The sequence below is a fragment of the Colletotrichum higginsianum genome, chromosome 8, assembly GCF_001672515.1.
Source record: "Colletotrichum higginsianum IMI 349063 chromosome 8, whole genome shotgun sequence".
Classification (NCBI taxonomy): domain Eukaryota; kingdom Fungi; phylum Ascomycota; class Sordariomycetes; order Glomerellales; family Glomerellaceae; genus Colletotrichum; species Colletotrichum higginsianum.
This window is the reverse complement of record NC_030960.1, coordinates 1,074,964-1,094,255: the sequence shown is the minus strand read 5'-3', so window position 1 is coordinate 1,094,255 and position 19,292 is coordinate 1,074,964. Positions and strand designations below refer to the sequence as shown.

At 51.9% G+C, this 19,292-nt stretch overlaps 8 protein-coding genes across 8 annotated transcripts; 5 read left to right on the top strand and 3 right to left on the bottom strand.

Annotated features, from left to right (window-relative positions):
- Positions 1–773: 773 nt before the first annotated feature.
- On the top strand, positions 774–2,764 carry CH63R_11297 (Cytochrome P450; the record flags this gene model as incomplete). Its single annotated transcript, XM_018306271.1, has 8 exons — positions 774–1,026; positions 1,087–1,218; positions 1,277–1,550; positions 1,609–1,674; positions 1,733–1,808; positions 1,862–2,311; positions 2,376–2,536; positions 2,596–2,764. The coding sequence occupies 8 exons, from the start codon at positions 774–776 to the stop codon at positions 2,762–2,764; spliced, it is 1,581 nt and encodes a 526-aa protein (XP_018153112.1).
- Positions 2,765–4,055: 1,291 nt separating this feature from the next.
- Positions 4,056–5,157, top strand: CH63R_11296 (Catalyzes late reaction in the cephamycin biosynthetic pathway; the record flags this gene model as incomplete). Its single annotated transcript, XM_018306270.1, has 4 exons — positions 4,056–4,171; positions 4,254–4,469; positions 4,545–4,752; positions 4,813–5,157. 4 exons carry the CDS (start codon positions 4,056–4,058, stop codon positions 5,155–5,157), a joined length of 885 nt encoding a protein of 294 aa, XP_018153111.1.
- Positions 5,158–5,517: 360 nt separating this feature from the next.
- Positions 5,518–6,735, top strand: CH63R_11295 (Capsule polysaccharide biosynthesis protein; the record flags this gene model as incomplete). Its single annotated transcript, XM_018306269.1, has 1 exon — positions 5,518–6,735. The coding sequence occupies one exon, from the start codon at positions 5,518–5,520 to the stop codon at positions 6,733–6,735; it is 1,218 nt and encodes a 405-aa protein (XP_018153110.1).
- A 1,871-nt stretch (positions 6,736–8,606) lies between these two features.
- CH63R_11294 (Cytochrome P450 monooxygenase) lies at positions 8,607–9,903 on the top strand (the record flags this gene model as incomplete). The annotated part of the gene is made up of 3 exons (XM_018306268.1): positions 8,607–8,639; positions 8,705–9,410; positions 9,473–9,903. 3 exons carry the CDS (start codon positions 8,607–8,609, stop codon positions 9,901–9,903), a joined length of 1,170 nt encoding a protein of 389 aa, XP_018153109.1.
- Positions 9,904–10,568: 665 nt separating this feature from the next.
- On the bottom strand, positions 10,569–12,074 carry CH63R_11293 (Sterigmatocystin 8-O-methyltransferase; the record flags this gene model as incomplete). Its single annotated transcript, XM_018306267.1, has 5 exons — positions 10,569–10,731; positions 10,796–11,328; positions 11,387–11,437; positions 11,494–11,772; positions 11,835–12,074. The coding sequence occupies 5 exons, from the start codon at positions 12,072–12,074 to the stop codon at positions 10,569–10,571; spliced, it is 1,266 nt and encodes a 421-aa protein (XP_018153108.1).
- A 1,366-nt stretch (positions 12,075–13,440) lies between these two features.
- Positions 13,441–13,844, bottom strand: CH63R_11292 (Glycosyl hydrolases family 18 protein; the record flags this gene model as incomplete). The annotated part of the gene is made up of 3 exons (XM_018306266.1): positions 13,441–13,680; positions 13,715–13,794; positions 13,829–13,844. The coding sequence occupies 3 exons, from the start codon at positions 13,842–13,844 to the stop codon at positions 13,441–13,443; spliced, it is 336 nt and encodes a 111-aa protein (XP_018153107.1).
- A 175-nt stretch (positions 13,845–14,019) lies between these two features.
- On the bottom strand, positions 14,020–15,633 carry CH63R_11291 (uncharacterized protein; the record flags this gene model as incomplete). The annotated part of the gene is given in 3 exon segments (XM_018306265.1): positions 14,020–14,523; positions 14,553–14,624; positions 14,629–15,633. Coding segments are annotated over 3 exon segments (1,581 nt in total).
- Positions 15,634–16,544: 911 nt separating this feature from the next.
- CH63R_11290 (NAD-dependent deacetylase sirtuin-7) lies at positions 16,545–18,150 on the top strand (the record flags this gene model as incomplete). The annotated part of the gene is made up of 4 exons (XM_018306264.1): positions 16,545–16,692; positions 16,791–16,993; positions 17,065–17,137; positions 17,261–18,150. 4 exons carry the CDS (start codon positions 16,545–16,547, stop codon positions 18,148–18,150), a joined length of 1,314 nt encoding a protein of 437 aa, XP_018153105.1.
- Positions 18,151–19,292: the final 1,142 nt, after the last annotated feature.

Sequence of the window (19,292 nt, the reverse complement as noted above, 5' to 3'; positions counted from 1 at the left end):
GCGTCTTGACAGTCCACAATTCCGGGGCACCGCCTCATCAGTTGTTTTCAAAGTTTGTGTTCATTTAGGAGCTGAAGAACACGCTGTCAGTTGAGAAAAACTGCTTGGTAGCCTAGTCAATTTCCATCGGAGTCTGTATCCTGATGCTTCCATCTTGCCGAGGATAACGGAGCACATGCAACGGGCTGTGGTCTCAAAATGATTGGAATTCCAGTGATTTGCACGTGTTTCCGCTTTTTCTCACCAGGATAGCTATATTGGTCTCAGAATAAAGTTGAGCTTCGAGCGGAATGAATCGCGCGGCCCCCTGGTGTCCGATATCCCGCAGCCTCCCGTTCCGGCGGCTGATGCTTACTGGAGATACCGGACTTACACTGAGGGGTGAATGTACTAGTTAATCCAAAAGTCACATCCACTGCCCTCCCCATTCCATATATCTAACTTTCTATACGCCCACGCCTTGCATCTGAGAGGCTGAGTCGCAGACGTGAACAGTTTGCCCCCGTGGGGCTTGCACATCCATTTGAACGATGGGGTCGTAAATCGGTTTCGCCTTGTCCAAGAGTCAAATAAGGCGGGTCTAAGTCTCGTACATTGGATAGTTACGAAATACCTGATTGGCGCAAATACACAAAGTCTATGTAGTTATCGAAGATTGTCGTCGACAACTTCAACTTCTCGTATCGATCAAAACTCGTTCAGTTAAAAAAAAGGATTTCATCCCTTGTTAGTTTTTTGCCTCAAACCTGATTACCCTGGAGGAAAAACAAAAGATGGCATTCATGCAAAATAACCTCATTACCTTTTCAGAACACTTCCCAAGCCCAGGTCTGTGGCTGTCTTTACTTTTGGGACTTTGGGCTGTCTACATTCTTGCTGTGACCGCCTATCGCCTATACTTCCATCCCCTGGCCCGGTTTCCCGGGCCCAAGGTTGCTGCTGCTACACATCTCTATGAGATAGCCTGGGACTACCTGGGCAAAGGGGCTTACCTCTATGAGATAGAAAGGTTGCACAGAAAATATGGTAAATTTCCATCTCACTTCTTTGGGGAAGTTTGCATATCAATTAATGCTTGGGTGACAGGTCCTATCATTCGAGTAAATCCGGAAGAAATTTCAATCAACGACCCAACGTACTACAACACTTTGTATGTGGGCGGTGCCGTAAGACGAACCAACGCCTATGCCCATTTTGGGGATGGTATGGACTTCAATGGTGAGCTTTCATTAAGGAATCTCAATGGACCTTTCCACAGCTAATTGGAACGGCGTAGGTTCCCACGGCATGACCGTAGATCATGATCATCACAGGCTTCGTCGGAAACCTATGGAGCCTTTCTTCTCCAAGAACGGGGTTGCTCGTCTGGAGTCTCGACTTCACGAACTGACGGTCACCATGATACAGCGTCTCACGGAGTTGAAAGGCACTGGTAAAGTTGTCAGGCTTGACCACGTCTTCGCCGCCATGGCAGGTGATGTAGTCAATGTCGTCTGCATCGCGAATCCTACTATGTCATTCTTGCGCCATCCAGACTTTAATCCCGACTGGTTCGTTCCTTCACGGGCTTTCCGGCGCATTGACACGTTTTCTAACTGCAAGTATTAGGTACAACCTGTTCCATACGCTCATCAGGTCGATGCCGATATTCATGAATTTCCCTTCGCTCATCAAGTAAGAAAAGAACACAAACACCTCCACTGTCCAAGACTCGAGGCTGATCTGAGCATAGACTTGTGAGGCTTGTCCCCACCTCACTGTTGGAGCGTCTCGATCCCCGGAGCCAGATGTTCCGGGACTGGCGAATTGTATGGCAAACTTCATGCACCTTGAAGCCCGTATCGACTAACACCTTGCACAGATGTCCGTGAACCACATAGTCGATGCAAAGCGACGAAAGGAGAAAGGTCTTACTTTTGTGGACGAGAACGACAAGATGAAGTGCGAGACGCTTTTCGATCACATCGTCAACAGCGATTTGCCAGAGTCTGAAAAGTCCGTAGAGCGTTTGGCGTCCGAGGCCCAGGTCGTCATGGGTGCGGGCACCGTAACAACGGCACGCACGATGGACTATCTTGCTGTGCATATCCTACTCAATGAACACATCCACAATCGGTTACGAGAAGAGCTCAAGGGTCCCATGAAGGACTTCCCTGAAGTTATTCCCTCTCTAGCGGAGCTCGAACGTCTTCCCTTTCTCCAAGCTTGCATTAAGGAGGCTTTACGTCTAAGCCCTGGGTTGACACATCGGCTTCCTCGGGTATCGCCTGATGTCGACCTTATCTACAAAGATTGGGTGATTCCTCGAGGTGTAAGTTTCCAATATAATATCCTTTTGCGTTTCTTTACGGATGAACAAACTGACTCTATTCAAGACACCTGTTGGCATGTCAGCTTGGTACATGCATACGGATCCAGCAGTCTACGATGATGCAATGAAGTACCGCCCAGAGCGGTGGTTAGAGAACGTGACACCCGAGATGATTCGAAACTATGTACCCTTCACCAAAGGTTCCCGCCGATGTCTTGGAGTGGAGTAAGTCAAAGTATTTCAGGGTGGTGGTTCTATTGCCTCTGGCTGACTTGAACCCCTAGATTATCATACGCCGAAATCACCCTCGTGTTCGCAGCTTTGTTCTGTCCGCAAGGGCCGAAACTGAGGTTGTTCAAAACCAGCGCGGTAGATGCAGACCCAGCTTGTCATTTTCTTTTACCATTGCCTCGTCTGGAAAGTGAGGGCATCCGCGTCAAAGTTGAGGGCTGAGTGGGAGGTCAGGGGAGGGAGATGCGTCAGCATGAAGGCTCATCTCAGGGAACATTGACTTTTGGTAACACATCGCAAGAATGTTTCTACTAGGCTCCCTTGACATTCTCCTTATTCCTCCACGCCAGGCCGTGACCGTAAGATAGACACAATTGCTCAGCACTGCTATTAAATCATAGACAAAATGAAGTCAGTCTGAAGTTTACATTGCGTGTGACTGCTCAAATCTGCGTCGACAACCTTACCGCTGACAAGTATTGGCCGGACTAGTCAGTCCCTAGACAAGTAGACGTGAAAACATTATAAGCTTTTGCGGTAATGACGCTCTTTTGACTATGCTTCTTTGCATTCCTGCATAAAACAAACCTGGGCAGGGGACTCAAACTTACAGTACGACAGGCTCTTTCCACCCCATCCTTCAAGGTTTACTCACAGATTGGCCCCGGTTGTTGCATGTCCCCGAACTCCGCCAAAGCCAGCTGTCGACTGCGGGAAACCCCCTGCCAGCATAAGGCGGAGGCCGCGGCCAACTTAAGGTTTTAGTGATTAGTATGGCTCAAGTGGTATTAACGGCGGGGGTCTACTGGCCGCGAATCCACATTTACACATGTGACTATTCAGAAGCAAATGGATGCGGACAAACGGTCCGAAAATGAATGCAACGAGATTCAACAGCCAAAGTCAAAAAGCAGTACTATTGAGTTGGGCAGGGAGCGCACCACTCTTTCATAAATTAAGCTTGGAAGTAGCGGTGTTGCCTAGAGCATGATTCCTGGTTTCCACATTTCAGGGACGTCCTTTGCATGACTGTCCGGACATTGATTGTCCCCGCGGAGATAGTTCAGTCACTTGTATACTTTGAATATAGACCGGCGACTTATGCCCTGGAACGGAGATATCTCGACCCACCCGAGACGACAAGAGGGATGTGGGAACGTTTAGGTGAGAGCATTCCAATACACGACCTGAAAGTCAAACTTGCGGTAGAATTAGATGCTCCCAGTGTAGCAGTCGGGAGGTCGTTGTGGTCGAGGGACGTGAGAGTCGGCCGCAGAGTGTCTTGGACAACGGCGTCTTGCAACGGCGTCTCGCCCAGAATTGTTCCAGACGGAGGGCATGACTTAGATCGGTGTTTGGTTGCAGGGCTCGGGCATAAGTATTTCAGCGACGCAATGAGAACTTTGAACCGCGAATTCTCTGAACCATCACCCGCCAACCTGTAATCATACCGTGTTTTTACTCATTGAACTAGCCATTAACTTTGATTCGTTGTCAAAATCTCGCCTTTACAATGGCCACAGTTACCACCATGTCCCCCCGTGACGTTCAGGCGACTTTCACCTATGTGGACTTGAGCAATCCCACTTGGGCAGACCCTATTTCGTTTCCCTCAGACGAGGAACAGCGGTAAGATCTGAAGTGTCATCCCCTTGATGTCATTTTTCGGGATTTACTGTTACTAACTGTACTTATTCTTTCTGAAACACAGAAAGAACATCAAAGATCTCCCTGGGAACCAGAAGCCTGTGGTATCTCGAGAATTTGTGGTTAAGGACGTCAGTGCCGAGATAGACAAGTTCACTCTCGAAACCCATGGTTTCCAATACGTCAAACATCAAACCAAAGTGTCCAAAGCCGAGTTCGCCGATGATGAAAGGGTCAAGGCTGTTTTGTACCCAGAGGTCATTGATCTCGTTAAGAAGTTGTACGTCAACACGAATCCTTTTATACTGGCATCACAGACACGCCAGAGCTCAACCCAGCTAATTCACCGTCGTAGAACCGGAGCTTCTTATGTTTACTGCTACGATCACCAGACTCGCGGGCCCGTGAAGCCCAACGCCAACAAGGAAATTCCAACGGAGAACCCTGTTCACTTTGTTCACTGCGATCAGTCGTACGACGGAGCAAAGATCATTGCTCTGAGCCGTATTCCGGACAAGTCGTTTGCGGAAAAGGTTGTTCAGGGGCGCTTCGCCATCATGAACGTAAGTTTTCCCCTGGTTCTATGGCCCCGTACGATGAAGGTGCTAAACAATTCATTGAAGGTCTGGCGGCCTGTCAAGACGATCTACAAGGATCCGTTCGCGTGTGCCGATGCCACATCCGTAGTCGATGAAACGGACTTGGCTCCTATGCCCATCCAGGCGGATGAACGTGTAGAGGAGGCCTGGGCTGTAGGTCCAAACGAGAACCATCGCTGGTATTTCAAGTACGCCCAGCAGCCAGACGAGGTTTTGATTTTCAAAAACTTCGATTCGCATGGGCCCGTCCGAAGGATTGTGCATTCGGCTTTCATCGACCCAGAACATGCTCAAGGCTACGATAGAGAGAGCATCGAGATGCGCTGCATTGTCTCGTATGACCAGACTCCTCCCAAGGAGGATGCATAGTCTTGGCCGTTTGAGTAATGGCCGATGACTTGTCGGTGAAGGCGTGAATGAACTGGGAGCATTCAATGGATAACCAGACCAACAAGTTATTTTTATAGGGTACAGATATAATGACATGAAATTCGAATGAACAATTGTGTCGTGATATGCCTTGAACATGGCAGTGGGGCTGGCAATCGGTCGACAAGGATCGGGCTTGAATCCGACCAATTGTTAGATGGAAGCTTGTTCTTATTTCTTGGGTTGTATATAAGCTCTGTAATCTTTTCCAGTCCTACCACTTTGTATCATCATCAAACCACAACCTAGACCTATCTATATTGCCTTCAATTATCTATCTTCAATCGCAAGCGATCCAAAATGCCCGCAATAAGACAAGCCCCGAGCGGCACACTGCGAATTCCCTCATCTCAGCTGGACACCCGTAGTGACGAAGATATCATTGCCCTGCTGACGGCGCCCACCAAGCCAGATGGCGATGAAAAGAATTTGTGGGCTTATTGGCACACGGGGTTCAACGCCATGCCGCCCTGGTCGAAGCGGAACGTTGTGCACTGGGCACGACTGTTGGGCCCATCATGGAACGTACGCGTGCTGGATGGTGTCCCTGGCTCTCCAAGCAACGCAAGCTGTTTCGTGCCACCGGAGATGCTCCCAGAAGCCATGAGAAAGGGGAGCATGTCGGGCCCGTACGTCGCCACGCACTCGGCCGACTTCGTGCGCCTCCCTCTGCTTTACTTGTATGGAGGCTGCTGGTTGGATGTCGGGGCAATCTTGGTGCGCTCCATCGACGACATCTGGAGCTTGCTTGTAGACCCCGAGACCCCATACGAATTCGCAGCTTTCACGTACGAAACGCGTCCGGGTGAGATGTCGATCATCAACACATGGATGATGGCGCGGAAAGACTGCGATCTCATCCGCCGCTGGCACGAGACGTTTCTTTACATCTGGGGCAACGCTACGAGCTGCGAAGGTCTCTCTCGCCACCCCCTCCTACGCCATCTCAAGCCATACGGCGCGCCCACAGACAAGATTATCATGAACGAGAAACACGAGGAGGTCACCAAGTCTCGCGCCATCATGGATTATGGGGCCCAGGTACATTGCCTGGAGCGACTGCGTGACTTGGTGGACAAGGAAGACGGATGGAACGGCCGCGACTGGATTGAAAGGAAGGCTTTCCTACTCCCGGCATTGAAAGAGATGTGGTACTACCAGGAGAGAACGGGATTCATGGGCTACAAGCAGTTCGAGTTGCTGACGACACGCTACGATGCCCCAGAAGAGCAGCGAAAGGACGCAGAGACGTTCGTCAATGACATGCTCGCTAATACGCTTCTGATGAAGTTCTGCCATGGCCTGAAGAATGCCATGGCTTCTAGCCTAGCGGACATCTGGGATGACCCTCAACACCACGACACCGACTGTGCACCCGAAACATTTGCCGAGTATCTTCGTTGGGGCACAATCAATTTACGCCAGACGAGACAGCTAGTTCCGGAGAAACTGACTCCAGCAGAAGGAGAGCCACACCGCGTGGGCATGTTTGAGCCGTTTTACAGTGCAGAAGCGTAGGAGGGTGATTTGGGCCGGTCTGGCCATGGTCTTTTGCCGTACCCCTAAGCAACTAAATTTAGCTGCCGTATCTTTAATAAACTCCTCAAACTTTCTCACCGAAATGGGTTGTGTCCGACGTTGTGCTTGCTGCTGATAATAGCAACTGCAATGGTGCGATATGCCTAGTCGGAACCATTACTCGTACTTCGGAGTCGGATATTTCTTCCCAGCACATGTCAACGGCAAATTGGCCGTAAAGAGCTGAGACCGAATGTGAGGCTGGCATGAGTGGCGTCTGACTCGATTGACTTGGTCACACGATGTCGTTGCTGTGATACTTCTGCTATCGGCGGGGCGGAATCATGTCTCGAGCAAATTGTCAAACCAAAATTCATGACGAGTGCAGGCCGGCAATATCGTGAGGTTGCAACAAGTGCCCGCTTTCAGTCAAAAGCTTCCGATGGGATAGACACCACGAAGCCAAGGCGGGGCGAGAGGGTTACGTTTACGTCCCGTACCTCTGCATGGGTAAAGGTTAGGCTATTCAACCGAGTGTGGCTGGACCTCAATTCTGCCAAGGGCATAGTTCTCTAAGCAAAAGGATTGCTAATAAACTTTGGCCCAATTGAAATCCAAGGGAACTAACTGACACAACTACCCAAGGTACGTGGCCAAGGCGGTCCCTCTTGAGGTCGCCCAGCCGGCGGGACACAATCCCTGGCTAGAAACTTGGTCGATCAACATCAAACTTTCGATTCCCCGGTTCCTCACTCCCTCCCGTATCCCTAACCTTAATCACGAACAGTCCGTCCGTATACATCGTATGGCAAAGGGCTTGGCCTGCAACGAACAACCCTGACAAAACTTAAAGTCTCCGTTCGTCTTTTGTTCCTCCTACGGGCCACCCCTTTGCAGGGGAGCGGCGTGGAAACGCGATGAACTACTATGGTTGCAGGCAAAAGGTTTATTTACACCCTTGTCATGTATCTTCTGGCTTGCGAACAAGCTGATCTAAGTCCAGATACCTTAAAATATGCGAGCTTTAAGCCACTCAGGGTGTGAACCTAGGCTGTCTGTGGATTACAACCCATGAACTCCATTTGGTGGGTATTCAACTTACCCATCAGACCATAGTACGTACCTTGGGGTGTTCTTTTAAGTTTGAGAGAAAACTACATATTGGATAATTGCACAAATGAAGCCCGGTGATAGTGGACTGGCAAATGGCCAACCTCTCAGCTCTTTGGGCCAGTCTGGCGAAACAATGGGAGACATCAACAGACAGCCACCACACTCATCTGAACATACTAGTTTCTCTCACTGATAATCTGGATTCACAATGAGGTTGATCAGCCATCCAAGCTCATTCGTCTCTGGTCGTGGGCTGCTGGTTGCATTTGTATGCGCAATCATAGCATTGTGTTTATCCCATGTCTTGTTTCGTGTTTCATACTATTTCAAAGTACGACATTTGCCACTGGCCCATCAGCTCGGTTTCTTTCAGCGCTGGTTCACAGGCCAAGGGATACGGCAGTTCATCACAGACTTCACGACCCTGAGGAAGCAGGGCTTTGCGAAGGTGAGTAGTAGTTGATAGACTTTGGCCGCTGTCGGCAACGAGTATCTAACCAGTCTCTTCACAGAATAAGAATGCATTCCGTGTGCAGACTGACCTTGGCGAAGTCATCGTCTTGGCTCCTCATTACGCCACGGAAATTAGAGAAGACAACGGACTATCTGCAGGTGCTTACACTAATACCGTAAGATATGATGTTTCCCCGCACATCTTTTGGTCGTTGGTGGCTAAGCTACAACCTAGGAATTGATGGGATTCATTCCAGGCATGGAAGCTTTTGCCTTCGCTGGCACTCATAGAGGCCTCATGCACGATGTCATTACTAAGAAACTCAATCGGGCTTTGCGTAAGTCATAGGTCTGGAATACGCTAATGAGCTTGGACGGTCGCTGATATTTCTCTTCATGCTAGCACAGCTGGTCTCCGATCTCTCGGCGGAAACAGCTGGATGCCTCAAATCCTCTTGGAGTGATGATTCTCGTACGCCTGCTTCCTGGCTCACATTTCAAATGTCAAGGGACTAAGCAACAAATTTTAGAATGGCACGCTGTATCACTGTACCAAACAGCACTACTTTTGGTTGCGCAAGTATCAGTTCGTGCATTTCTGGGTCCTGAGATGTCTGGCAACAGGCGATGGGTCGAAATCAACTCCCAGTACACCGTTGTGGGGTTGGGCGCGGTGATGGCGTTGCGATCCTGGCCGCGTTGGCTGCTACCGCTCATTCATCGCTTCCACCCCCAGGTGCGGGCCACGCAGGCTCTGCTGTCCGAGGCGAGAGAGATCATGAAGCACGAACGTGAGAAGCGCAGACAGAAGAAGCACCGCCAAGTGGACTCCCTTGACTGGTTTGACGAGGTGGCTTCACAGAGAGGCGACCAGTATGACCCGGCAGTTGCTCAGCTGACGTTCGCGGTGGCCGCCATGCATAGCACTACGGACCAACTGTGCCAGGTGCTGATCGACTTGAGAAATCATCAAGACGTGGTAGATGCACTGCGTAGGGAGCTCATCGAAGCGGTCACACGCGAGGGCTGGAAGCAGGCGGCTTTCAACCAGCTGAAGCTGATGGATAGTGTTTTGAAAGAGACCCAGCGGCTAAAGCCTATCAACCAGGGTGAGCCTCAACGACCCCAACAATTTGACAAGTATGGCCGGAGGCTAACAGAGTCCGTCTAGTTTTCAACAAACGCGCCGTCCTTCGAGACCTCGAACTCAGCAATGGAGTCCGCCTGCCCAAGGGCGCTTTTATAGCCGTGTCAGCTCACCAAATGCGGGATCCAGATGTCTTTCCCGATCCGGATGACTTCAAAGCGGACCGCTTCATTGAAAGAGCCGAGTCCGACCCCGAAAAGGCGCGTTTTTGCGGCTTTTCTTCTGTCAGCATTGATCACACCGGCTTCGGCTTCGGGAAACATGCCTGTCCCGGCCGCACTTATGTGGCACTGGAGCTTAAAGTCCTCCTGGCTCATATTCTGCTCAAGTACGACTTTAAAATGCCGGATAGCGCCGAGCCCAGTCTCATGAACCACGGGTTCGACAGCCTCACTGATATGACGGCCTCTGTCCTAGTTAAGAGACGGAAGGAAGAGATTGAGTTGCCGGCTTAAGTGCAAAACCATTCGATACCAGTATAGGGATCTTGGTTTGCTCAAGTTTCATTACAAAAACGGTTCGCCAATAGCCTTTTGCTTGTTCATAGACCGAAATAAATGAGTTGATTTAGCCACTCAGTTCATAAATGATTTGCCAGATTGATTTGTCTGGAGGCGAAATTCTGTTGAAGTTTGTATCCGTAATCAAGGTAATGTTATTCAAGAAGGACATTATAGGGTAAAGGCTGCATCTTACTTTCAATCTGGCTGGACAATTGCAGTTCATCATCTAGAGTAAATTCCAGGCTTCGAGCGTTGGGTTAGATCGTACGGGCTTGGACTTTTGGGCCTCACAGGGTCACTCAAGTGGACGAACTGCTCAAGATATGAGGATGTTCGTGGATTGCTTGGGTGTGTAGGAGTAAGATCTAAGTGAAGGGGAGCAATCGACGGAGGCCGTGGATATGGCTGATCCGACGAAGGTGGATGGATATGTGTGATCTGATTAGCCCAGCCAGAACTCCGTCTCAACGTTTCCCATCGATAATCCGGCGGCATTTCAACAGAATCCAAAGTTATTAAAAATATTTATCAATAAATGTTCACTACAAATATCGCCAAATGAATGATTGGGAACCCCAGTCTCATGTATCATATTGGTGAATACATGCACTCGTTGCTCAAGGATTCCAAACGATCTCCATCACGGCCAGCATAGAATCCTTGGGCTGCACGACATTTTGCAATACAAACCTTGGATCAGCCTCAGCGATGATAGCCTTCCACTCCTTCAAAGTCCTCTCCCGACCGTTCATAGTAGCCAGCAATCCTATGTCCATAGTCCTGTATAGTACTCAGGTCAGCGAAAAAGTCTTTTGGTGCAGGTAATATTAGATCAGAAACGAACCTCAAGTCCCTTTCTTTCCAAAGAGGGAGCGAGCTTCCGGGCGTCTCTGGAAGCAGTGACTCGTTCAGAAGTATCTTGGCGCCCTTCTTGAGCTTAGGGATCTGAGATCTCAAGAGCTTGATGCCGTATTTGTCCGGCCAATCGTGGAGAACTTGGCGGATAAAGTAAACATCCGCGCTCTCGGTCTGCGTCCCAAAGACATCGTGGGCCATGAAGTTGACCCTATCCTTGAGCTCATCAGGCACCGCGGCATGTGCCTCCTTTTCATTCATGCCCATATCCTGCACGAGCATATTGAGATTGGGGAAACGATCTGCGAGTGCGATGGAGATGCGGCCCTTGAAGCCGCCGACATCAATAACCTTTACCGGTCCGAGGGCAGCCCAGTCAAAGCCGTCCAGCAGGTACTCGAGCTGGTAGCCAGGGAACTCCCATTGGGTCGCCATTCCGGCCCCAAATCGCGCTGCCTTCTCGGGGTCATTGGCGACGTTCTCAAAATAGGAGCCCGTAGTGTTGTGCATGATGTTGAATGACTAGTTCCGTCAGTCAGTTTACCGTCGCGCTGATGGTGAGATCACTGCCTTAGCCTACCGTTTGATCTGACTCCGAAGCGTTCGGCCATTTCTGCAAGGCGTCCACAACCTGGGAAGGAAATTGTCAGTTGAGATGAGCAAGGACGGTTGGCAAACAGGACTAACCCCTAGCATAGTAGCCCATCCCTCCTCTGCACCCGCCCTGAGCCAGGCCAGGAACCATGGGGCTCGGAGAGCTTTAGAAGTCTTGGTGTGCTCGATCACCCCGGGCTCCGTTTCGCGGAAGATGCGCATGCACACACAATCGCGCATGAAGCGCGAGACGACGAACTCGGCGAAGCCGGTTTTCTTGGCGATCTCCGCGTACGAAAGTTTCCCTCCGAGGGGCACCATGTTCGGGATGTCAAAGCGGCACATGAACCCAAGACTTCCCATGCTGTTGTTCTAGAAGAGAGATCTTGTTTAGCAATTCGATGCCAACAGTCGTGTTGTGCGGGTAGACGTACTGCCGAGTTCTTGAGGACCAAGGTGACTGGCTCCAGGAGGAGGTCGTGCAACTCTGCCGTCGCGTCCAGCACGGCGTCCTGGGCATCGTTGGCCTCCTTGGGCAACTTTGGCGGAGCATTCTCATCGAAAGACGGTGAGGGAACACCCTTGGCGTCGAGGACAGCTTGTAGGTCTGCCACCGATTTGCTGATTTGGGTGGCCAGTTCCACGATACGGGGTGTAGACTTTGCGATAGCCATCTTGCTAGTAGGGAAGATTCAAAAAGAAGAGATGCCAAGGATGCTGAGGTGATGTTCAGCTGTTCCATGGCAAGGAGTCCACGGAATATTTTATATCAACAGTCGGAAGAAGCGAGCATGTACCACCTTTGCTGTTAATCGGAATATTGCATAGGTGTTGGGGGCGCGATACCCCTGTTGAGATTATCGTTACAAAGCGGACACCAGGGTCTCAAGATCTGGAGGCTGGGGAGACGGCCCCGACTTTCTCCTAATGGGAGGGGTGTGCTCCTATCATGAGTTAAGTACCCGGTTTAAGTTTTCAGACAGCAGAACTCGCCGCGTAGGCCATATCAGAGGTAGCAGAAAAGCCAAAAAATTGAGCGTGTTTATAAGCCGAACTGTAAGTGAGTTAACACGATGGCAGGAAGAGGGGATGTGGTGTCCCTAGTAAAGTGTCGGCGGATAACTGCGAGTAAAAGCACTAGCAGGATGTTGATAGCCCAAGAATCGGCCAGTTCTAAAAAATACGACAGCATGTTTCGCCGAAATATTGAAAGCTATTAATGATAGTTTATGGCAGATACATAAACCATAGCTAGGTTAAACTAAACAGAAGTGGACGGGCACATGATCTAAACGTGCTGTAAATCTAGACCACGACATGGAGCGCAAAGTTACACTCTCTCCCTCTGGCCAGAAGATATCTTGTGTGTGAGCCTCTCGTTAGGTCGTTGACAGATAACACACGCCTAAGAAACGGCGGTGCGGTAGACTAGCTTATTGAAGACGTGCAGTTGAATGAAACACTTCTTTTCGATTTCTCCAAGTACTAGATTTACCTGCTTTGCCCGCAGCTCGAATCACAATTGCAAGCTTTTAAGATGAGTCCTTTTTAGCATACTAGATAGAACTAGTAAAAAGTGATAAGCCCCTACACTTAGAAGACTTCAATGTTTCTGCTTCTCTTCGTTGGCGTAGGATGTGGTGCTATTGCATGATTCAAATAGCCACGTCACTTTGAGTGTCTGGTGCGACCGAAAAGTCTTGTAACTATTGCCCTCAGACACAGACAGAGAACACACCGATTCTTTTCTTCTTCTGGAAACGTGTATCGTGAACTTCATCTGAGCTTAGTCCGGAACAACTGACCACGTCTATCCTATGAATTCAAAACTTCCAGTCAATCTCAATGACGCTGGGTCAACGTAGATATTGAGACCTATGCTCTACCGGCCTAGATCGTACACGCGGGATACTACAGACACTGTGTCGTTATCTCCTGCCACAACATTGATTTTCATCTTCGGCATCATGGCAGTCTTTCTCACTTTCTTATGAACACTAGACTGGGCTATAAATTCACTCTTGGGTACCTAAATTCATCTCAGTGACGTTTGTGTACGCGTAGATGCCATATCTTACTGGGTTCTTGTGGTCCCCAGGCGCCGTGTAGGCCGTACAACATGGCGTTTATAAAGTCAACTTGGTCGGCGGTCTCAAGGACGAAGTGGCGCAGGTGCCAGTGAGAGGTGGACGCCGTGAAGGGGACGGCGTACTTGACGGGCTGCTTCTTGTTGGCGTCGTCGAGCTCCTTGAGAAACGTGGCAAAGTGGGTGCCGGGATACTCTCAGTCAAAGTCGACGCCGTCGAAGTCATACTCGCGCAGGGAACTGGATAGGTTGTCGACGGAGGCCTCGAACTTCCGCGCCGAGATCAGCACCAAGTTCCTGAACACCCGCTTCAGAGGTCCGGGTCGTTGACGGCTCAACCACCAATGGCGATGATCATCTTCAGGGTTGTGTCCTATTCGCGGTTGGTGAATCCGGAAAGCAGGGATCCGGAGATGCTCTCATGGGCGCGATGCTGTACGTGTCCGGAGTGATGGACGCAGAGGAGAAGTACAGGTGGGTAAGGGAGCCTACGGAGGTGTCATTGAGCGCTAGGCCTCGTAGTAGCCGACGACTTATATGAAGACTTCCAGATCCTGCTCCCGCTTCTTTACAAACTCGAACGCTTTCCAGTCCATGTTCTCCCCGTCACCGCCCACAAGATCCTCGAACGCCCGGATGACTTCGTCTACCGGCCTCCAGTCCTCACCGACATGCCACGTCACTTTTCCCCTCCCATCCCCTTTGGGCGCCTCGTACCTCACTCCCCATCGGAACATGACGGTCTCATCCTCGTCCGAGAGAGGCGCGTCGTCACTGCCTTCATACTCTTGAGCACGCTCCTCGGAGGGCCGCCACGTAAGCCAGGTGAATAGCTCGGCGTCTTGGAGAGATGGCGTCCTTTGTCGTTGGAGGGACGAGGCAAACGCCATGAGCAAAGGGTTGATGCGCCCCGCGATGGGGAGCGTACGGAACATGTCGAGTTGGCGGGCGTTGCTCACCTCGTCGTCGCCCGTGTATTCGTCCTCGTCAAGGGACCACAAGGTGTGCGTCTCGTCAGCATCCTCCTGACCAGGCGGCTAGTGCTCCTCTATTGTGATGGCGTAACCAGCGGCATGGGGATCTTCGCCTCGCGGCCCGGAAAAGTACCAGCTGCCGTCGGGCGCGCAAGGGTGAAATTCTACTCTAAGGTGCCGCATGTGTGGCCATGACGTAAAGGGATCTCTTGCACCGTCACCACCGGAAAGGAAAAGGTCGGGGGTGATGAGCGCGCGGATGTCGAGTTTCTCCAGCCGACTCCCCAGGATACGCAGTCCGAGAGAAACAGGGTCGATGCCTTCAAACTCAGGGGTCAACGAAGACAATGATGATGACGCGCCGACAAGGTCAGGCATCGGCGCCGCTTGGTCCATGTCGTCCCCGCGGGGGTTGGGCTTCCAAAACCAGAGACGGGCCTTGGTGAGGGAGGATGGCAACGAGGGCAAAACATGGCGTACTCCCCGGCCGAAGTCGGCGCGGGCATCATGCCAAGGGCCTTCCCAGACGCGGGCATACCTTCGCAGCGCGTGAGATGAGAAGGCGATGGGAAAGCGCTCCCATAGCCAGGGACAGTCGAGCTCACGAAGGCGACGGAGGCGGGCGGCGAGTTCGAGGGGCACGCGCGGGCAGACGGGCCGCATGTGAGCCGCGTTCATGTCCGGCTCGGAGGAGAAATCCGGTTCGGGCAACACGCGCAGTCGGGTGACGCGGTTGACGAGGGGTAGGGTGTCCGGGTCCCGGACGGAGAGGCGACGGGTGTGGAACGTGCGGTGTAAGCAGTCCGGGTCGATGTCGAAGGACTGGTTGACGATGCGGATGGCGGCCCAAAGGCCATCGTCTTGGCGGATCAGGTCCAGCTCGTCCGGGGACTTCTTGCTTGACATGTCCTCTAAGTCGCGCAGTGCGTTGAAGAAGGCGTGCACTCGGGCTGAGAAGTGCATGTTGACGGCCTCGAACTCGGCGGGGGGTTCTCTGCATGCGAGGGGCGCGCCAGGCAGGTTGAGAAGCAAGGGCATTTCCGCGTAAAGATCACACTCGCGCAGGCCGGCGTGAGGTGGCTGGCGCGCATTGTAAGTCCGGACATCCTCGAGGAGGGACCTGAGAATGGCATCTTGGGAGGGTGCCGTGGCCAGGATGTGCTGGGACGTCATGGTGAAGATTCTTGGATTCCCGCCACGATGGCCGGCGGGTGTGTTGTTGTTGTTGTTTGTTTAAAAGAGGATCAAGAACCTAGATACCCTCGCTTCAGTAACGAAAGGCGTACTCAGGCCAGGATTGGCCTGCAAGCAACAGATGGTGGGTGTATTCAAGACCTGTCAGTCATAAGACCAGTAGACTTGGACAGTACAGCCTAAGTTGCAACCCTACAATCGAGAGAAAGAGGCGACTTAAATGGAATTAAAAAAACACGTTCAAGTGACTACAACTCAGAACATGTGATGAAACCCGTCCTCCTTCAGGCAAGAAAGCGGGTTAGCAGGGTTTCTTCCTTCATTGCTTTGGGAACGTTCAGCTAAAGATGGCTGTAAGCCTGATCAGTGATAGTATTATGGGATACAATGACGTATCCGACGAGGTTGAGAATAAGGCTTACTATCAATCATTCAGTGTTGAACTTCGCTGTTGAGGCACAACTCTAGAGGCTGCGGTCGAATAACATAGGCGACATGGCTGAGATCCGGTGAAGTCACTGATACAAGGCGCCTCAAAAGCCCTTAACATCCAATCACGGATTTAAAGAAGCGCCAAGAGAATCCTTCGCCGCTGCTGCCTAGTTCCAGGTTGTCTCCATGGGATCGAGGGAGAGCAGCCAATGACGTGGCGGTATCGCTCGCCCATGTCTATCAATGTTTCCACATCCCCATTAGTCGATGTCTGTTATCGTTATAGCGTCGGTCTTGTGTGTCTTACACAGGTCAAGCGTTATTCTGAGGAACGGCTTCGATGCTTGACTCTATTTAAGCATCCAAGTCCTCCCTGGATCAAATCTCAAATGTGTTCAATACCAGAGTACATGAGGAGTGAAGTCTTGATCTGAACGATCCATCGCCCAACTGTCACCATGGCCGACTCAGCCCCCAAAGTAGCTGAGAAAGAGCGCCGCGAGCCTCAGAACGTGGTGGACGGCAAGGCCCAGGAGCTCGTGGACGAGATCAAGAGGAGCAAGCACTTCATCGCCTTCACCGGCGCAGGCATCTCTACATCCGCTGGTGAGTTCCCGACTTTCAATCACACGACGCGACCACTCCAATGTGTGGATCGTAGCATGTTGGGCGAAGGATGGCCAGAATCTCATCCCGACGTCTAGGAATCCCCGACTTCCGCGGCCCAGAGGGTGCCTGGACGTTACGGGCCCAAGGACGACAGAGAACGGGCAAAACGACTAGCACGCTACAGGCCATCCCGACCAAGACTCACATGGCGCTCGTCGAGTTGCAGAACAGGGGTATCTTGAAGTACCTCGTCAGCCAGAACTGCGACGGCTTGCACAGGAAGAGCGGCATACTCCCCGTAAGTCCTGGCAAAAGGTCCTGCCCCAGAATGTGCATCGACGTGAACTGACGCTTCATCTCGCGCCGCAGGACAGGATCTCGGAGCTCCATGGCAACAGCAACAGAGAGTACTGTAAAGATTGCGGCAAGGAGTACCTCCGCGGTATGCAACTAACCCCCCTCCCCTCCCCCATCTTCCCTTGCTCTTTTCCTAAATGAAATAAACGGCATCGTACACGAAGTCTCGGCTCCTCCACACGAAACAGCGTCTAACACCGGCATATAGACTTCCGTGCGGTGGCAAGCTACGAAAAGACGGTCCGCGACCACCGCACCGGCCGCAAGTGCGCCATCTGCGGCGGCACCCTCCTCGATACGATCATCAACTTTGGCGAGTACCTGTTCGCTGAGCCGCTCCAGCGCGCGCGCGACAACGCAAAGAAGGCCGACCTCTGCCTCGCCCTCGGCTCGTCCCTCACCGTGCCGCCCGCGTGCACGATCCCCGAGAGCGTGGGCGAGAAGAAGCGCAGCCGCGCGAACCCGGAGGGCGGGCTGCTCGTCATCTGCAACCTGCAGAGCACGCCGCTGGACCACCTCTCCACGGGGCTGAGGGTGTGGGCCACGACGGACGACCTGATGGAGAGGGTGATGGAGAAGCTGGGGCTGCAGATCCCCGAGTTCGTGCTGAGGCGCAGGCTCGTCGTCGAGCTCGAGGCCGTAGGGGACGAGAGGTTCCAGGTCGAGGTCAGGGGCGTCGACGTCGACGGCACGCCAGCGACGTTCCTGCAATCCGTCAAGATGGAGGGGAGCAGGCGGTGGGCGCGAGCGGAGCCGTTTGTGATTGGGTTCCGGCGAGAGCCGGGGGACGAGATGGACGTGAAGCTCGAGCTGGAGTTCATGGGCCACTACGGCGAGCCGAACCTGAAGATAGTTCAAGAGTACGCTGGCGAGGGTATGTTGGAGGTCATGTACCTGCTTGAGTACAACCCTTCGAACGGGGAATGGAACGTCAGCAAGCTGGACGGCGAACTTCCCGTCGAAGGCGGTGGAGGGACTGAGCGGGATGAGGAGAGGGAGGACTCGTTGATGATCTCGGCCGAGGAGGCGGGGGTGCCGAGCCATGTTGTACCTTCGTCCGCCGCCAGCGAGATCATCGACCTGACGTCTTCTCCGTGAAGGCAAGGGAAAAAGGGACAGGAGAAGAATGTGTTGTTCTTGAGACCGCTAGTGTTGAGATGACACCTCACAAGTAAATCTCTTAAAACCGGAGGCAAGGTTGCACCCTATGTTCACTGGAGGGGCATTGAACCTGAAGTGCCCGGGCATTTGCGGGTTGGAAGCCCTGTTGATGGAACGCTTAGATCCTCACCAAATGGGGCAACATCACGCGTACAAGTGACCAGAACATGTGGTCAGCCCCAAGCTTAGATGACGGAGAAGAAATTGTCACGCTCAGTGGAGCGAGATTGTAAGCAATAGTTCAGCGCCACTCCGTCTCAGACTAATGTAGTGAAAGGGCTGTTTCGTCGTTAGAGGACCCCCTTTTCAAAGGGACATAGTGTTTTTGGGAACCTAGCTGCCCTGCTCCCATGATTATACTTACCTACTAACTTTTGCGCTGAAATCCAGGGAACGTAATTAGTGCAATAAACCTACAAAGGTAAGAAGCTACAGCTAATAGATTTAAAGATCCTTCTTAACTAATAAAAAGAAGCACTAGGGGGGCAATCCAAGGTAACTTACTTGATTTACTTTCTTTCCTTGCAGTCCCGCTTCTAAATCAACATTTCTTAACAGAAAGGCATTCCCTACCAAGACTGGTGACATGGGGGGAAACGCTGGCATCCTACACCGCCTAGCTATTTAGTGTATGCAGTTCATCTTCCAGCGGGGACGGAGGACGGAGCCGAGAGGTCGTTTATCAGTGTTGCATGAGCCGATCCGCTTCGCATGGCGCCATTGGAAAAGCACCTGTTGGCTCAAGCCTCCCCCGCGTTCAAGACCGACACTGGTCTGGTAACTGCCATGACGGGTTTTGGGACAAGGAATGAGTGAGTAACCTGGAAAGATGAAGTGAACCTCCCCTCAACCCCCTTTTAGGCTGGATACAATATCTCAAGCGGGTCTTGGTAGTAGCGACTTGCAATGATTGGTCTGGTACGCCCGCAGGCGAGGGGAAGTTGAAGACGACCGCATTTGTGACATATGCTTGGTACTTTACAAGTATGTTTCCATGGCTAGTTGTCCGTCTAGACTGCGTACCTATTGTGCAACCTTGGGAGGGACCACCTTGGCAACGTGCCTTAGTGTCCGGAAAC